General features: G+C 51.4%; 2 protein-coding genes across 2 annotated transcripts; both read left to right on the forward strand.

The window, feature by feature from the left end:
- The first annotated feature begins 2,029 nt into the window (after nt 1–2,029).
- On the forward strand, nt 2,030–7,778 carry LOC135280272 (protocadherin beta-15-like). Its single transcript, XM_064388068.1, has one exon. It carries the CDS (start codon nt 2,562–2,564, stop codon nt 5,001–5,003), a length of 2,442 nt encoding a protein of 813 aa, XP_064244138.1. The 5' UTR covers nt 2,030–2,561; the 3' UTR covers nt 5,004–7,778.
- A 1,701-nt stretch (nt 7,779–9,479) lies between these two features.
- On the forward strand, nt 9,480–13,768 carry LOC135280271 (protocadherin beta-15-like). The gene has a single exon (XM_064388067.1). The coding sequence runs from the start codon at nt 9,953–9,955 to the stop codon at nt 12,392–12,394; it is 2,442 nt and encodes an 813-aa protein (XP_064244137.1). The 5' UTR covers nt 9,480–9,952; the 3' UTR covers nt 12,395–13,768.
- The last annotated feature ends 2,497 nt before the right edge of the window (nt 13,769–16,265 follow it).

Consider the following 16,265-nt stretch of genomic DNA (forward strand, 5'->3'; position numbering starts at 1 on the left):
CTGTCAGTGTGGGTTTGGTGTTCTGTCTCCCTGGGATTGCCTTGGAAGTACAGCAGTGTCAGGACAATCTGTGTTTGGACAGGTTATAACTGCAGAGAGTCATGAAAACATATCCATTGTCTGGGCTTGAAAACGCCACATGTCCATTAAAGACAATATTGTGAAGATCGAATGAAGAACTTGAAAGCAGGACTTTGAGTTTTGTTTCTCATTCTTGTTTCTGAATTCAGTGTTTTTCTCTTGGGAAGAGAAACCTGTCCCCACATGACTGTGTCCATTTGTGGTAGAGCATTCTCAAGTGTCCCTTTCTCCTTCTACTCTCTGACCTGTATTGGCATTGTTTTTCCTGTTCATCCAGAGAAGGACTGCCACCCCATCTATAAAAACTTGTTATTTGAATAATGTCTGTGATGCATGGAATATTCAGAAAGACTCCCTCACGCTGTATTGTGCCGAAGACACAGTGATTAACATTGTGAACTGGAATACCTCTGAGTTTAACAATTGAAAAATATTGGGTGCTGGGACTCTCTCTTCAGGACAGTTCAACACTCTAACTTGCTGTGGTCTGCTCAGCCATCCGAGTCATGACCCATGGGTGGAGGGGATCGAGTCTGCAGCATAGGGCAATGATTCCTCAAGATTATATCTATATTGGCCATTGGTTTACCAAATTTCTTGAAAATTCGATCCAGAAATAATATCTCCAACTCCATAAACCATGACGGAAATAAGAGAAGCCAAGGTTCACTCACTTATTTAGTAATTTGTTTCAGCTCTCTTACTGCCATTTGTAACAGGCTTTAAGTGTGTGCTTACCACTCACAGCCATGCTCTTGATTTTCTGGCTGTCTGACAACACAGAGGAGCTTTTAGTTCTGAGCTTTAGGATAATGTCAGTATTGGCCAAACAAATCATGTCCTCACTGAAATGCAAAATGGCCTTTGGTATGCTCCAGGAAAGCAAGGAAGTTATGAGTATTGAGTGACCATGTCATGTGAGCACGAGGCCCTTTCTTGCCTGAGTTCTGGATGTCTCTGTGTGAGATGGGAGCTCTGTATGCAGACATTGAATATGTGCAGGTGCTTCAGCAGTGCTGCCTGGTGAAGCAGGGAGTTGCTCCCAGCCAGCCAGTGGAGCAGAGGCAGCTGCAGCTGAGCAGGGAAGGAGGAGATTTGGGCCCTTTCAGTACAGCAGTCTCACCTTCCTTATCTAGCCAGAGTACAGCAACAAAATGCACAAGAAAATCTTCCTTTGGCTGGCAAGAAGGGTTTGGGTGTTCTGTCCCCTCAGGCTTGCCTTGGAAATACAGCAGCACAAATGGTGTTAGGGTAGACTGTAACTGGACAGGGCTTTACCATGTGACAGAAAGATGTTCATTGTCATTGAATGCATTGAAGGAAAAATCCACAAATATTAAAAGCTAGTTATTGGAAGGAAGAGTCAAGCAGAACTTAAAACAAAGATGTTCAGATTGCTCTGTAAGTTGTTCTTCCTGAATCCCAAGGCTTCCTGATGGGAGTGGAAAGGTGTCCACACATGATTTTCTGTGTTTGTGTCAGAGCATTTGCATTCCCATGTTTGCCCGTTCTCCTTTGACCCACTGAAATGGACTGAGCACTGTTGTGAGCCTGTTCCTCTAGAGAAGGACTGCCACCCCATCTAGAATACCTGCTTGTTTGAATGATGTCTGTGATGCACGAAATAATCAGAAAGTCTCCCTCACTCAGTTTTCTGCTGAGGTTATAGATTAACGTTGTAAACTGCTATACCTCTGAGTTTTACAATGGAAAAAATATGTTGGATTGAAATAAAGAGAAGACTCTAATTCCTTTCTTGAAAAGAGAATTTGTTTAGACATATTCTTTCCGGGAAAGATCCTTCAAGGCATTTCAAACTTCTGCGAGTCTTTTTCTCCCCGTGTCCCTTGACAGAAGCAGTGTTGGGTGGGTACAGCGCCCGAGTGTGGAGTTGCATCCACTGGAGTGTTCATTGGCATGCCCGTGCTGTCACCATCGCCCTATGTCTGTGCGGTTTCTCCTTTGGTGGAATGCGGCTGGGTCGTTGCGGGCTGAGGCTCGTCTTTGGGCTGCCCTGGTTCCGCGGCGTTCGGTTCCCGGCCCGGTGTCCCGGCGGGTTCGCAGTCGCGGGCCGGGGCGAGCGGCAGCGCGGGCTGCGGGCGGCGGCGGCTGCAGTCCCAGCGCGCACCGCTGGGTGGTGCCCTCGGCCAAGGCGGCGCCGAGCGGCTGCGGCAGCGGAGGCGGCCGAGCCCGGAGCGGCACAGCCCGAGCGAGCCCGGCCCGGCCCGGCCCGGCCCGGCCCAGCTTAGAGCAGCCCAGCGCAGCCGGGCGGAGGTGGCGGCGGCTGCGGCAGCGAGCGCTGCCCCGTGTCCCCCGCTGCCGGGACAGCCCGGCTGCAGAGGTTGCGGAGCGCCGGCCGCAATCTGAGGCAGCGAGGGAAGGCGCCCGCGCCGCACTTGGCCGCTTGCTTTCGGCGGGGAATCGCCCGGGACAGCCGCCCAGAGACCGACACCGGCCGCCGCCGCCGCCGCCGCCGCGCCATGGCGCTCGCAAGGCAAGTGCTTTGTGTGTGTGCTTTGCTGTCGCTGCCGCTCGCTCGCGCCGAGCCCATCCGCTACTCCGTGGCCGAGGAGGCGGAAAGCGGCTCCCTGGTGGGCAAGCTGGCGGAGGATGCGGGGCTGCCGCCGGCGCAGCTCTCGGCTCGCCGCGCCCGCCTGGTGTCGGAGGACGGCCGGCAGCATTTTCGCTTGGAGCGCGCCTCCGGCCGCCTGCTGGTGGCGGGGAGGCTGGACCGGGAGCAGCTGTGCGGCCAGTCCGCCACCTGCATGCTCCCCTTCGAGCTGCTGCTCTCCAGCCCCCTGCAGTTCTTTCGCGTCGAGGTGACTCTGGAGGACATCAATGACCATTCACCCGTCTTCCCCGAGGAACGAGTCACTTTTGACATCCCGGAAACGAGCGAGGCAGGTTCACGTTTCACACTGGAGGGTGCTCAAGATCTCGATATTGGCAGCAACGCAGTCCAGCAGTACAGTATTTCTCCCATGAATGAGTATTTTAGCATTTACTATGGAAGTCGGAATGAGGATGACAAGTATGTTGAACTTGTTTTGACAAAGCCATTAGACAGGGAGGAGCATGCAGAGATGGGGTTCCGTCTCATTGCTGTGGATGGTGGCTCTCCTCCCAGGAGTGGAACAACCCAAATCCACATTATCATTCTAGATGCAAATGATAATGCTCCCATCTTCAAGGAAGAGCGCTATATTGGAAAGGTTCTGGAGAACATGCCAGAAGGCACTGTGGTTCTGACTGTGCTGGCAACTGATCCAGATGCAGGAGTTAATGGCGAAATCTCCTATCAACTCATCCAAGCACTGGGTCAGAAAGACTCAGCATTTGTCATTGATCCCATAACTGGTGAAATTAAACTCACTAAACCACTGGACTTTGAGTCAGCAGACACTCATGAATTCCGTGTGAGGGCCAGAGACGGAGGGGGCCTGTCAGCAATCTGCAAAGTGTTGGTGGAGGTGGTGGATGTGAATGACAATGCCCCAGAGGTGGTGGTCAGTTCCTTCAGCAGTCCCCTCCCCGAGAACACAGTGCCCGGCACGGTGGTTGCCCTGTTTTCGGTCAGGGACCGGGATTCTGGTGCCAACGGGAAGATCTCCTGTGCCCTGGAGGATGAGCTGTCCTTCTCCCTGCGGGCAGCCTATAAGAATTACTATGAGCTGGTGACAGTGAGCGCGCTGGACCGGGAGGAGAGGCCTCAGTACATCCTGAGTGTGACGGCAGCAGATGCGGGCTGGCCTCCTCTGAGCACCACGCAGACCTTCACCGTGGAGATCTCGGATGTCAACGACAACGCCCCCGTCTTCAACCAGAGCTCCTACACCATGTACGTGCGTGAGAACAGTGCGGCCGCGGTGTTTGTTGGAGCCGTGAGTGCTGCAGATGCTGACGTGGGGCTGAATGGCAAGGTGAGCTATTCCCTGGCAGCAGAGGAAGGGGCGGAGCAGCCCTGGTGCTCCTGCCTGTCTGTGGACTCGGAGAAGGGGCACGTGTTTGTGCTGCGGCCCCTGGACTACGAGCACTTGAGGCAGACGGAGGTGACGGTCAGTGCCTCTGACGCGGGCTCTCCTCCCCTGCGAGCCAACGTCACCGTCCGCCTGGTCGTGCTGGACGAGAATGACAACGCCCCGCTCGTGCTGTACCCAGCCCAGGACAGCAGCCCAGGCTCCAGCGAGCTGGTGCCCGTGTGGGCCGAGGCAGGCTACCTGGTCAGCAAAGTGGTGGCCGTGGATGCGGACTCGGGCCAGAACTCCTGGCTCTCGTTCCAGCTGCTGAGGGCCAGCGAGCCAGGGCTGTTCTCCGTGGGCCTGCAAAGCGGGGAGGTGCGTCTGAGGAGGCCGGTGACAGAGAGAGACAGCGTGAAGCAGAAGCTGGTTGTGCTGGTCAGAGACAACGGCAAGCCCCCGCTGTCAGCCACGGCAGCTCTGAGCGCTCTCCTGCTCAAGGACTTCTCAGAGGTGCGCCTGCCGCACAGCAGCCCGGCCTCCGAGGACCAGGGCGGCTCCCTGACCACCTATTTGATCATTGCCTTGGTCTTTGTCTCACTGCTCTTCCTCGTCTCCATCGCCGTCGTGGTGGCTCGCAAGGTGTGCGGGAGGAAGGAGCTGAAGGCTGGCCCTGTGCTTTATGCTGCCGACACCTTGCAGAGCGGCCTGGCCGATGCAGCCGCTGCAGGGACCCTGCCCCGCGCCTATTGCTACGAGATCAGCCTGACCACGGGCTCGGGCAACAGCGAGTTCAAATTCCTCAAGCCCATCGTGCCCAGCCTGCCCCCTCAGCACTGCGCCGTGGGCCAGGGCCCGGATGAGGAACAGGATTTCCCCAGTGTCCCTGTCAGCAGCGAGGACATGGCACCCGACACTGCTGGGGCTCTCTCTGCAGGACAGTTCAACGCTCTTTCCTTTAACTAGCTGGGTCTGCATAGACAGAGGCTTCTTGGCCTGTGCATGTAGGCCATCCCGGTTGCAGCATGTGGCAATGATTCCTCCAGAATAAATTTTTATTTCCAATTACTGTAACCAATTTCCTCCTAATTCTATTTGGTCTGAATATCTGCCACTCCAATATCAGTGAAAGAAGTAAAAGAAGGCAAGGTCTGCTCATTTAGTTTTTCTTAGGTTTCCGCTTTTTTACTGAAGTTTCTAATGAGGTTTAAGTATGTGGTTAGCGCTCACTCACTCAGCTATATGCCCCTGTTTGTCTTGCTGTCTGAAAAGACTGAGGAACATTTTATCCAGAGCATTAAAACCATGTCTGGCTGCCACACAAAATATATACTCACTGATAAGCAAAAAGCCCTTTTTGCCCTTCAGGAAAGCAAGGATGCCATGAGTGCTGAGTCCCAATATCATGTGAGCACTAGGCCCTTTCTCCGTGGCATTCTGGCTATCTCTGTCTGAGATGTGAACTCTGTGTGCTTTGCTTTCTTCTTGCTGTGTTTGTACATGCAGACATTTAATATCTGCAGATGTCTCAGTAGTGCTGCCTGGTGGAGCTGGGAGTTGCTCCCACCCAGCCACAGCAAGACAGACAGTGCCAGTTCACCAGGGAAGGAGGTGATTTGGACCCTTTGGTAACATCAGTCTCATCTGCCTTATCTAGCTTACAGTAGAGCAACCAAATGTTCAAAAAATCTTCCTTTGGCTTATAAGAGTGGCTTGGGTGTTCTGTCACCTCAGGATTGCCCTGGAAATAGAACAGCACAAACAGTGTTAGGGTAGACTGTAATTGAATGGAGTGGCACAAACATGGTCATTGTCTTTAGCTGTATTGAAGGAAAAATCCATAAATACTACAAGACATTTATTGGAATGTAGAGACAAGAAGTGCTTTAAAAAAAAAAAAAAGACATTAAGTTTGGTCTTTCCATTGTTGTTCCTGAATCCCAAGGCTTCTTGATGGTTCTAGAACGCTCTCCATGCATGATTTTCTGTGTTTGTGTTGGCGTATTTGCATTCCCATGTTTGCCCTTTCTCCTCTGAAATGGACTGAGCACTGTGCTGAGCCTGTTCCTCTAGAGAAGGACTGCCACCCCATCTAGAATAACTGTTTGTTTGAATGATGTCTGTGATGCACAAAATAATCAGAAAGCCTCCCTCTCGCACTGTGATGTGCTGAAGTGATACAGTTTAACATTGTAAATTGGTATAACTATGGGATTAGAAACTGAATAATTGTGTTAGACTGAAATAAAGAGAACACTTGACTGCTTTGGTGGGGACAGAATTATTTGTAGAGACATTACTTCTGGGAAAGCATAGTCAAGGCTTTTCAAAATTCTGCGAGTTACTTTCTCACTGTATCCCTTGCCTGAAGCAATGTTGGGTGGGCACAGTTCCTGAACGTGGAGATGCAACCAGGACACAGTTCATTGGCATGCCCCTGCTGTCACCACCAGCCTGCTTCTGCTCGGTTTCTCCTGCTGAGGGATGGGCCTCTGTCCTTCTGGACTCCACGTCGTCTTTAGGCTGGACCAGGGCCAGGATGAGGAACAGGATTTCCCCGGTGTCCCTGTGAGCAGCGAGGACATGGCCCCAGGCACTGCTGGGACTCTCTCAGCAGGACAGTTCAACGCTCTCTCCTTTGACTAGCTGGGTCTGCACAGCCAGAGGCTTCATGGCTCTTGGGAGGAGGGGATCCAGGCTGCAGCATGTGGCAATGGTTCCTCAAGAGTCCATGTGTTCCAAATTGGCATAGTTAGTATCCTGCAAATTATATGTCAGAATAAAATTTGTCTTCCCCTCCAAAAACAGAAATATGGCAAAAAAGGCCCTCAGATTTATTCCTTCAGACAATATTGTATTTCAGCTCTGTCTCAGTCATTTCTGGTAGGCTTTCAGAATGCACTCCCAACTATGCTCTTGTTTCTCTTGCTTTCAGATCAGACATTGGACTGCTTATTCTTTGTTAAAGCTCAGTGGCACAGTTGTGTGCACTACTATCACACTTGCTGAAATGACTGTTCTTTTCCCCACCAAAGCGAGGTAGTTCTGAATACTGTGTTACAATGTTGTGTTAGCTCGGGGCTTTTTCTCTCTGAGGTTCTGGATGTCTCTGTCTGAGATGTGTGGGCTCTGTGTGTTTCTCTTTATTCTCAGTGCACCTCTCTGCATGGCCAATGTGCATCTGCAGATGCTTCACTGGTGCTGCCCTGTGAAAGTGGGTGTTGCTCCCATGCAGCCATTGCACTGCAGTCATTTCCAGCTCTGCAGGCAAGAAGGCTGGAGTTTTGATCCTTTCAGGGCTGAGCAGAACACAGCAGCAAAACACCCGACAAATTCTTTCCTTGGCCTATCAGTGTGGGTTTGGTGTTCTGTCTCCCTGGGATTGCCTTGGAAGTACAGCAGTGTCAGGACAATCTGAGCTTGGACAGGCTATAACTGCACAGAGTCATGAAAACCTATCCATTGTCTGGGCTTGAAAACACCATATGTCCATTACAGACAATATTGTGAAGATCAAATGAAGAACTTGAAAGCAGGACTTTGAGTTTTGTTTCTCATTCTTATTTCTGAATTCTGTGTTTTACTGTTGGGAAGAGAAAGCTGTCCCCACATGACTGTGTCCATTTGTGGTAGAGCATTCTCAAGTGTCCCTTTCTCCTTCTACTCTCTGACCTGTGTTGGGCATTGTTTTTCCTGTTCCTCTAGAGAAGGACTGCCACCCCATCTATAAAAACTGATTCTTTGTATGATGTCTGTGATGCATGGAATATTCAGAAAGACTCCCTCACGCTGTATTGTGCCCAAGTTCTAGAGAGTAAGATCATGCACTGGTATACCTCTGAGTTTAACAATTGAAAAATATTGGATGCTGGGCCTCTCTCTTCAGGACAGTTCAACACTCTTTCCTTTAACTTGCTGTGATCTGCTCAGCCAGTGGCTTCATGGCCCTTGGGAGGAGGGGATCCAGTGTGCAGCATAGGGCAATGATTCCTCAAGATTATATCTGTATTTGCCATTGGTTTACCCAATTTTTTGAAAAATCTATTCAGAATTAATATCTACCACTCTGAAATCTATGACAGAAGTAAAAGAAGCCAAAGTTCTCTCACTTACTTAGTAATTTGTTTCAGCTCACTTACTGCCATTGGTAACAGGCTTTAAGTGTGTGCTTACCAGTGACAGCCATGCTCTTGATTTTGTGGCTGTCTGACAGCACAGAGGATCTTTTAGTTCTGAGCTTTAGGATGATGTCACTGTTGGCCAAACAAATCATGTCCTCAGTGAAATGCAAAATGGCCTTTGTTATGCTTCAGGAAAGCAAGGAAGTTATGAGTATTGAGTGACCATGTCATGTGAGCACGAGGCCCTTTCTTGCCTGAGTTCTGGATGTCTCTGTGTGAGATGGGAGCTCTGTATGCAGACATTGAATATGTGCAGATGCTTCAGCAGTGCTGCCTGGTGAAGCAGGGAGTTGCTCCCAGCCAGCCACTGGAGCACAGGCAGCTCCAGCTCAGCAGGGAAGGAGGAGATTTGGGCCCTTTCAGTACAGCAGTCTCACCTTCCTTATCTAGCCAGAGTACAGCAACAAAATGCACAAGGAAATCTTCCTTTGGCTGGCAAGAAGGGCTTGGGTGTTCTGTCCCCTCAGGATTGCCTTGGAAATAGAGCAGCACAAATGGTGTTAGGGTAGACTGCAACTGAACAGGGCTGTAACATGGAACAGAAACATGTTCATTGTCATTGACTGCATTGAAGAAAAATCCACAAATATTAAAAGATAATTATTGGAAGGAAGAGTCAAGCAGAACTTAAAACAAAGAAGTTCAGATTGCTCTGTTCATTGTTCTTCCTGAATCCCAAGGCTTCTTGATGGCACTAGAAAACTGTACACACAAGATTTTCTATGTTTGTGTCAGAGCATTTGCATTCCCATGTTTGCCCCTTCTCCTTTGAGACACTGAAATGGACTGAGCACTGTTATAAGCCTGTTCCTCTAGAGAAGGACTGCCAACCCATCTAGAATAACTGGTTGTGTGAATGATGTCTGTGATGCATGGAATATTTAGAAAAACTCTCTCATGCTGTTTCCTCCAAAGTAATAAAGATTAATACTGTGAATTGGTATACCTCTGAGTTTAACTATTGAGCAAATATGTTGGACTGAATTAAAGAAAAGGTCCTAACTCCTTCCATGAAAACAGAAGTTGTTTAGACAGTTTCTTTCCGGGAAAGATCGTTCAAGGTATTTCAAAATTCTGCGAGTCATTTTCTCCCCGTGTCCCTTGACAAAATCAGTGTATTGTGGGTACAGTGCATGAGTTTGGAGATGCAGCCGGGAGAGTGTTCATTGGCATGCCCGTGCTGTCAGCATCGCCCTATGCGTGTGCGGTTTGTCCTTTGGTGGAATGCGGCTGGGTCGTTGCGGGCTGAGGCTCGTCTTTGGGCTGCCCTGGTTCCGCGGCGTTCGGTTCCCGGCCCGGTGTCCCGGCGGGTTCGCAGTCGCGGGCCGGGGCGAGCGGCAGCGCGGGCTGCGGGCGGCGGCGGCTGCAGTCCCAGCGCGCACCGCTGGGTGGTGCCCTCGGCCAAGGCGGCGCCGAGCGGCTGCGGCAGCGGAGGCGGCCGAGCCCGGAGCGGCACAGCCCGAGCGAGCCCGGCCCGGCCCGGCCCGGCCCGGCCCAGCTTAGAGCAGCCCAGCGCAGCCGGGCGGAGGTGGCGGCGGCTGCGGCAGCGAGCGCTGCCCCGTGTCCCCCGCTGCCGGGACAGCCCGGCTGCAGAGGTTGCGGAGCGCCGGCCGCAATCTGAGGCAGCGAGGGAAGGCGCCCGCGCCGCACTTGGCCGCTTGCTTTCGGCGGGGAATCGCCCGGGACAGCCGCCCAGAGACCGACACCGGCCGCCGCCGCCGCCGCTGCCGCGCCATGGCGCTCGCAAGGCAAGTGCTTTGTGTGTGTGCTTTGCTGTCGCTGCCGCTCGCTCGCGCCGAGCCCATCCGCTACTCCGTGGCCGAGGAGGCGGAAAGCGGCTCCCTGGTGGGCAAGCTGGCGGAGGATGCGGGGCTGCCGCCGGCGCAGCTCTCGGCTCGCCGCGCCCGCCTGGTGTCGGAGGACGGCCGGCAGCATTTTCGCTTGGAGCGCGCCTCCGGCCGCCTGCTGGTGGCGGGGAGGCTGGACCGGGAGCAGCTGTGCGGCCAGTCCGCCACCTGCATGCTCCCCTTCGAGCTGCTGCTCTCCGGCCCCCTGCAGTTCTTTCGCGTCGAGGTGACTCTGGAGGACATCAATGACCATTCACCCGTCTTCCCCGAGAAACGAGTCACTTTCAGGATCCCGGAAACAAGCGACCCGGGTTCACGTTTCCCGCTGGAGGACGCTCAGGACCTCGATATTGGCAGCAACACAGTTCAGGACTACAGCATCTCTCCCAAGAATGAGTACTTTAGTGTCTCCTATGGGACTGGGATTGCTGGCAAGAAGTATCTCGAACTTGTTTTAGAAAAGCCACTAGACAGGGAGCAGCAGGCAGAGATGGGTTTCAGTGTCATTGCTGTGGATGGAGGCTCTCCTCCCAGGAGTGGGACCACTGAAATCGACGTTGTCGTTCTAGATGTAAATGACAATGCTCCTGTCTTCACACAGGAAGAGTACATAGGAAAGATTCTGGAGAACATGCCAGAAGGCTCTGTTGTTCTGACTGTGCTGGCAACTGATCGAGATGCAGGAGTATATGGGGACATCTCCTATCAACTCAGCCAGGCAGTGGGACAGAGTGACTCAGCATTTGTGATTGATGCCATAACTGGTGAAATTAAACTCACAAAACCTCTGGACTTTGAGGCAGCAGACACTCATGAATTCCGTGTGAGAGCCACAGATGGAGGTGGCCTGTCAGCAATCTGCAAAGTATTGGTGGAGGTGGTGGATGTGAATGACAATGCCCCAGAGGTGGTGGTCAGTTCCTTCAGCAGTCCCCTCCCCGAGAACACAGTGCCCGGCACGGTGGTTGCCCTGTTTTCGGTCAGGGACCGGGATTCTGGTGCCAACGGGAAGATCTCCTGTGCCCTGGAGGATGAGCTGTCCTTCTCCCTGCGGGCAGCCTATAAGAATTACTATGAGCTGGTGACAGTGAGCGCGCTGGACCGGGAGGAGAGGCCTCAGTACATCCTGAGTGTGACGGCAGCAGATGCGGGCTCGCCTCCTCTGAGCACCACGCAGACCTTCACCGTGGAGATCTCGGATGTCAACGACAACGCCCCCGTCTTCAACCAGAGCTCCTACACCATGTACGTGCGTGAGAACAGTGCGGCCGCGGTGTTTGTTGGAGCCGTGAGCGCTGCAGATGCTGACGTGGGGCTGAATGGCAAGGTGAGCTATTCCCTGGCAGCAGAGCAAGGGGCGGAGCGGCCCTGGTGCTCCTGCCTGTCTGTGGACTCGGAGAAGGGGCACGTGTTTGTGCTGCGGCCCCTGGACTACGAGCACTTGAGGCAGACGGAGGTGACGGTCAGTGCCTCTGACGCGGGCTCTCCTCCCCTGCGAGCCAACGTCACCGTCCGCCTGGTCGTGCTGGACGAGAATGACAACGCCCCGCTCGTGCTGTACCCAGCCCAGGAGAGCAGCCCAGGCTCCAGCGAGCTGGTGCCCGTGTGGGCCGAGGCGGGCTACCTGGTCAGCAAAGTGGTGGCCGTGGATGCGGACTCGGGCCAGAACTCCTGGCTCTCGTTCCAGCTGCTGAGGGCCAGCGAGCCAGGGCTGTTCTCCGTGGGCCTGCAAAGCGGGGAGGTGCGTCTGAGGAGGCCGGTGACAGAGAGAGACAGCGTGAAGCAGAAGCTGGTTGTGCTGGTCAGAGACAACGGCAAGCCCCCGCTGTCAGCCACGGCAGCTCTGAGCGCTCTCCTGCTCAAGGACTTCTCAGAGGTGCGCCTGCCGCACAGCAGCCCGGCCTCCGAGGACCAGGGCGGCTCCCTGACCACCTATTTGATCATTGCCTTGGTCTTTGTCTCACTGCTCTTCCTCGTCTCCAGCGCCGTCTTGGTGGCTCGCAAGGTGTGCGGGAGGCAGGAGCTGAAGGCTGGCCCTGTGCTTTATGCTGCCGACACCTTGCAGAGCGGCCTGGCCGATGCAGCCGCTGCAGGGACCCTGCCCCGCGCCTATTGCTACGAGATCAGCCTGACCACGGGCTCGGGCAACAGCGAGTTCAAATTCCTCAAGCCCATCGTGCCCAGCCTGCCCCCTCAGCACTGCGCCGTGGGCCAGGGCCCGGATGAGGAACAGGATTTCCCCAGTGTCCCTGTCAGCAGCGAGGACATGGTCCCAGACACTGCTGGGGCTCTCTCTGCAGGACAGTTCAACGCTCTTTCCTTTAACTAGCTGGGTCTCCAGAATCAGCGGTTTCAATACCCATGGAAGGAATGGATCCAGGATGCTCCATGTGACTGTGGTTCGTCCAGGGTATAGCTGTATGTGTAAATGGTTTAGCCCTTTTCCTGCATATTCTATTCAGAATTTATGTCTACCCCTCCAAAAACTATTAGGGAATTAAAAGATGCCAAGTTTGTCTCACTAAGTTTTAATAGGTTTCTCCTCTGCTGTGGCCATTTGTAACAGGCGTTATGTATCTGGTTAGCAGTCTCAGCTATTTTCTGCTTTCTCTTGCTGTCTGACAAGACAGAGGATCTTTTTCTAATGAAGTTTAGGACAATGTCACTGTTGGCCATACAAATCGTATCCTCACTGAAATGCAAAAAGGCCCTCTTTGAGCTCCAGGAATGTAAGGAAGTTGTGGCTATTGAGTCACAATATTATGTGTGCACTAGGGTTTTCTTGCCTGGGTTCTGGATGTCTCTTTTTGAGATGGGAGCTCTGTGTGTAGACACTGAATATCTGCAGATGCTTCAGAATTACTGCCTGGTGAAGCAGGGGGCTGCTCCCACCCAGCCTTTGCAGCACAGGCAGTGCCAGCTCAGCAGGGAAGGAATTGATTTGGATCCTTTTGCAACAGCAGCCTCATCATCCTAATCTGACTCAGTGGAGAGGTGCAAAATGCACAACAAAATCTTCCTTTGGCTTGCAAGAGGGCCTTGGGTGTTCTGTCTTCTCAGGATTGTCTTGGAGATAGAGGAGCATAATCGGTGTTAGGGTAGACTGTAACTGAACCCCGTTGTAGAAACATGTTCATTGTTGTTGAATACATTGAAGGAAAACTCCATAAATACTACAAGCTAATTATTAAGAGGAAGAGTAAAGAAGGTCTTGAAAATAGTCAATGAGATTGGTCTTTTCATTGTTGTTCCTGAATCCCAAGACTTCTTGATGGGACTAGAAAGCTGTCCATGCATGATTTTCTGTGTTTGTGTTCAAGCATTTGCATTCCCATGCTTGCCCTTTCTCCTCTGAAATGAACTGAGCATTGTACTGAGCCTGTTCCTCTAGAGAAGGACTGCCACCGCATCTAGAATAACTGATTGTTTGAATGACGTCTGTGATGCACGAAATAATCAGAAAGCCTCCCTCTCACACTGTGATGTGCTGAAGTGATGCAGTTTAATGTTGTAAATTGGTATAACTGTGGGATTAGGAACTGAAAAATTGTGTTAGACTGAAATAAAGAGACCACCCTGACTCCTTCAGTGGAGACAAAAGTCCTTGTAGAGATGTTCTTTCTGGGACAGCCCTGTCAAGGCATTTCAAAATTCTGTGAGTTGCTTTCTCACTGTATCCCTGGTCTGAGGCAATGTTGGGTGGGCACAGTTCCTGAACGTGGAGATGCAACCAGGACACAGTTCATTGGCATGCCCCTGCTGGCACCACCAGCCTGTTTCTGCTCGGTTTCTCCTGCTGAGGGATGGGGCTCTGTCCTCCTGGAGGACAGCTTTAGGCTGGGTCTGGGCTCGGATGAGGAACAGGATTTCCCCAGTGTCCCTGTGAGCAGCGAGGACATGGCCCCAGGCACTGCTGGGACTCTCTCTGCAGGACAGTCCAATGATCTCTCCTTTGACTAGCTGGGTGTGCACAGCCAGAGGCTTCATGGCTCTTGGGAGGAGGGGATCCAGGCTGCAGCATGTGGCAGTGGTTCCTCAAGAGTAAATGTGCTCCAAATTGGCATAGTTAGTATCCTGCAAATTATATGTCAGAATAAAGTTTGTCTTCCCCTCCAAGACCACAAATAAGCAATGAAGGCCCTCAGATTCATTCCTTCAGACAAGAGTATATTTCAGCTCTGTCTCAGTCATTTCTGGTAGGCTTTCAGAATGCACTCCCAACTATGCTCTTGTTTCCCTTGCTTTCAGATCAGACATGGGACTGCTTATTCTTTGTTAAAGCTCAGTGGCACAGTTGTGTGCACTGCTATCACACTTGCTGAAATGACAGTTCTTTTCCCCTCAAAAGCAAGGTAGTTCTGAATACTGTGTTACAATGTTGTGTTAGCTCAGGGCTTTTTCTCTCTGAGGTTCTGGATGTCTCTGTCTGAGATGTGTGGGCTCTGTGTGTTTCTCTTTATTCTCAGTACACCTCTCTGCATGGCCAATGTGCATCTGCAGATGCTTCACTAGAGCTGCCCAGTGAAAGTGGGTGTTGCTCCCATGCAGCCATTGCACTGCAGTCATTTCCAGCTCTGCAGGCAAGAAGGCTGGAGTTTTGATCCTTTCAGGGTTGAGCAGAACACAGCAGCAACACACTCAAGAAAATTTCCCCTTGGCCTGTCAGTGTGGGTTTGGTGTTCTGTCTCCCTGGGATTGCCTTGGAAGTACAGCAGTGCCAGGACAATCTGAGTTTGGACAGGCTATAACTGCACAGAGTCATGAAAACATATCCATTGTCTGGGCTTGAAAATGCCACATGTCCATTAAAGACTATATTGTGAAGATCAAATGAAGAACTTGAAAGCAGGACTTTGAGTTTTGTTTCTCATTCTTGTTTCTGAATTCAGTGTTTTTCTCTTGGGAAGAGAAACCTGTCCCCACATGACTGTGTCCATTTGTGGTAGAGCATTCTCAAGTGTCCCTTTCTCCTTCTACTCTCTGACCTGTATTGGCATTGTTTTTCCTGTTCATCCAGAGAAGGACTGCCACCCCATCTATAAAAACTTGTTGTTTGAATAATGTCTATGATGCATGGAATATTCAGAAAGACTCCCTCACGCTGTATTGTGCCGAAGACACAGAGATTAACATTGTGAACTGGAATACCTCTGAGTTTAACAATTGAAAAATATTGGGTGCTGGGACTCTCTCTTCAGGACAGTTCAACACTCTAACTTGCTGTGGTCTGCTCAGCCATCCGAGTCATGACCCATGGGTGGAGGGGATCGAGTCTGCAGCATAGGGTAATGATTCCTCAAGATTATATCTATATTGGCCATTGGTTTACCAAATTTCTTGAAAATTCGATCCAGAAATAATATCTGCAACTCCATAAACCATGACGGAAATAAAAGAAGCCAAGGTTCAGTCACTTATTTAGTAATCTTTTTCAGCTTTCTTACTGCCATTTGTAACAGGCTTTAAGTGTGTGCTTACCAGTGACAGCCATGCTCTTGATTTTCTGGCTGTCTGACAACACAGAGGAGCTTTGAGTTCTGAGCTTTAGGATAATGTCACTGTTGGCCAAACAAATCATGTCCTCACTGAAATGCAAAATGGCCTTTGTTATGCTCCAGGAAAGCAAGGAAGTTATGAGTATTGAGTGACCATGTCATGTGAGCACGAGGCCCTTTCTTGCCTGAGTTCTGGATGTTTCTGTGTGAGATGGGAGCTCTGTATGCAGACATTGAATATGTGCAGATGCTTCAGCAGTGCTGCCTGGTGAAGCAGGGAGTTGCTCCCACCCAGCCAGTGGAGCACAGGCAGCTCCAGCTGAGCAGGGAAGGAGGAGATTTGGGCCCTTTCAGTACAGCAGTCTCACCTTCCTTATCTAGCCAGAGTACAGCAACAAAATGCACAAGGAAATCTTCCTTTGGCTGGCAAGAAGGGCTTGGGTGTTCTGTCCCCTCAGGATTGCCTTGGAAATAGAGCAGCACAAATGGTGTTAGGGTAGACTGCAACTGAACAGGGCTGTAACATGGAACAGAAACATGTTCATTGTCATTGAATGCATTGAAGGAAAAATCCACAAATATTAAAAGCCAGTTATTGGAAGAAAGAGTTAAGCAGAATTTAAAACAAAGATGTTAATATTGCTCTGTTCATTGTTCTTTCTGAATCCCAAGTCTTCTTGATAGGACTAGAACACTGTCCACACA

The sequence above is a fragment of the Passer domesticus genome, chromosome 13 (genome assembly GCF_036417665.1).
Source record: "Passer domesticus isolate bPasDom1 chromosome 13, bPasDom1.hap1, whole genome shotgun sequence".
In the NCBI taxonomy this organism is placed as follows: domain Eukaryota; kingdom Metazoa; phylum Chordata; class Aves; order Passeriformes; family Passeridae; genus Passer; species Passer domesticus.

Bases quoted from the DNA above. Each gene is read 5' to 3' on its own strand.
- LOC135280272 (XM_064388068.1), top strand. From the start codon at position 2,562: ATGGCGCTCGCAAGGCAAGTGCTTTGTGTGTGTGCTTTGCTGTCGCTG.
- LOC135280271 (XM_064388067.1), top strand. From the start codon at position 9,953: ATGGCGCTCGCAAGGCAAGTGCTTTGTGTGTGTGCTTTGCTGTCGCTG.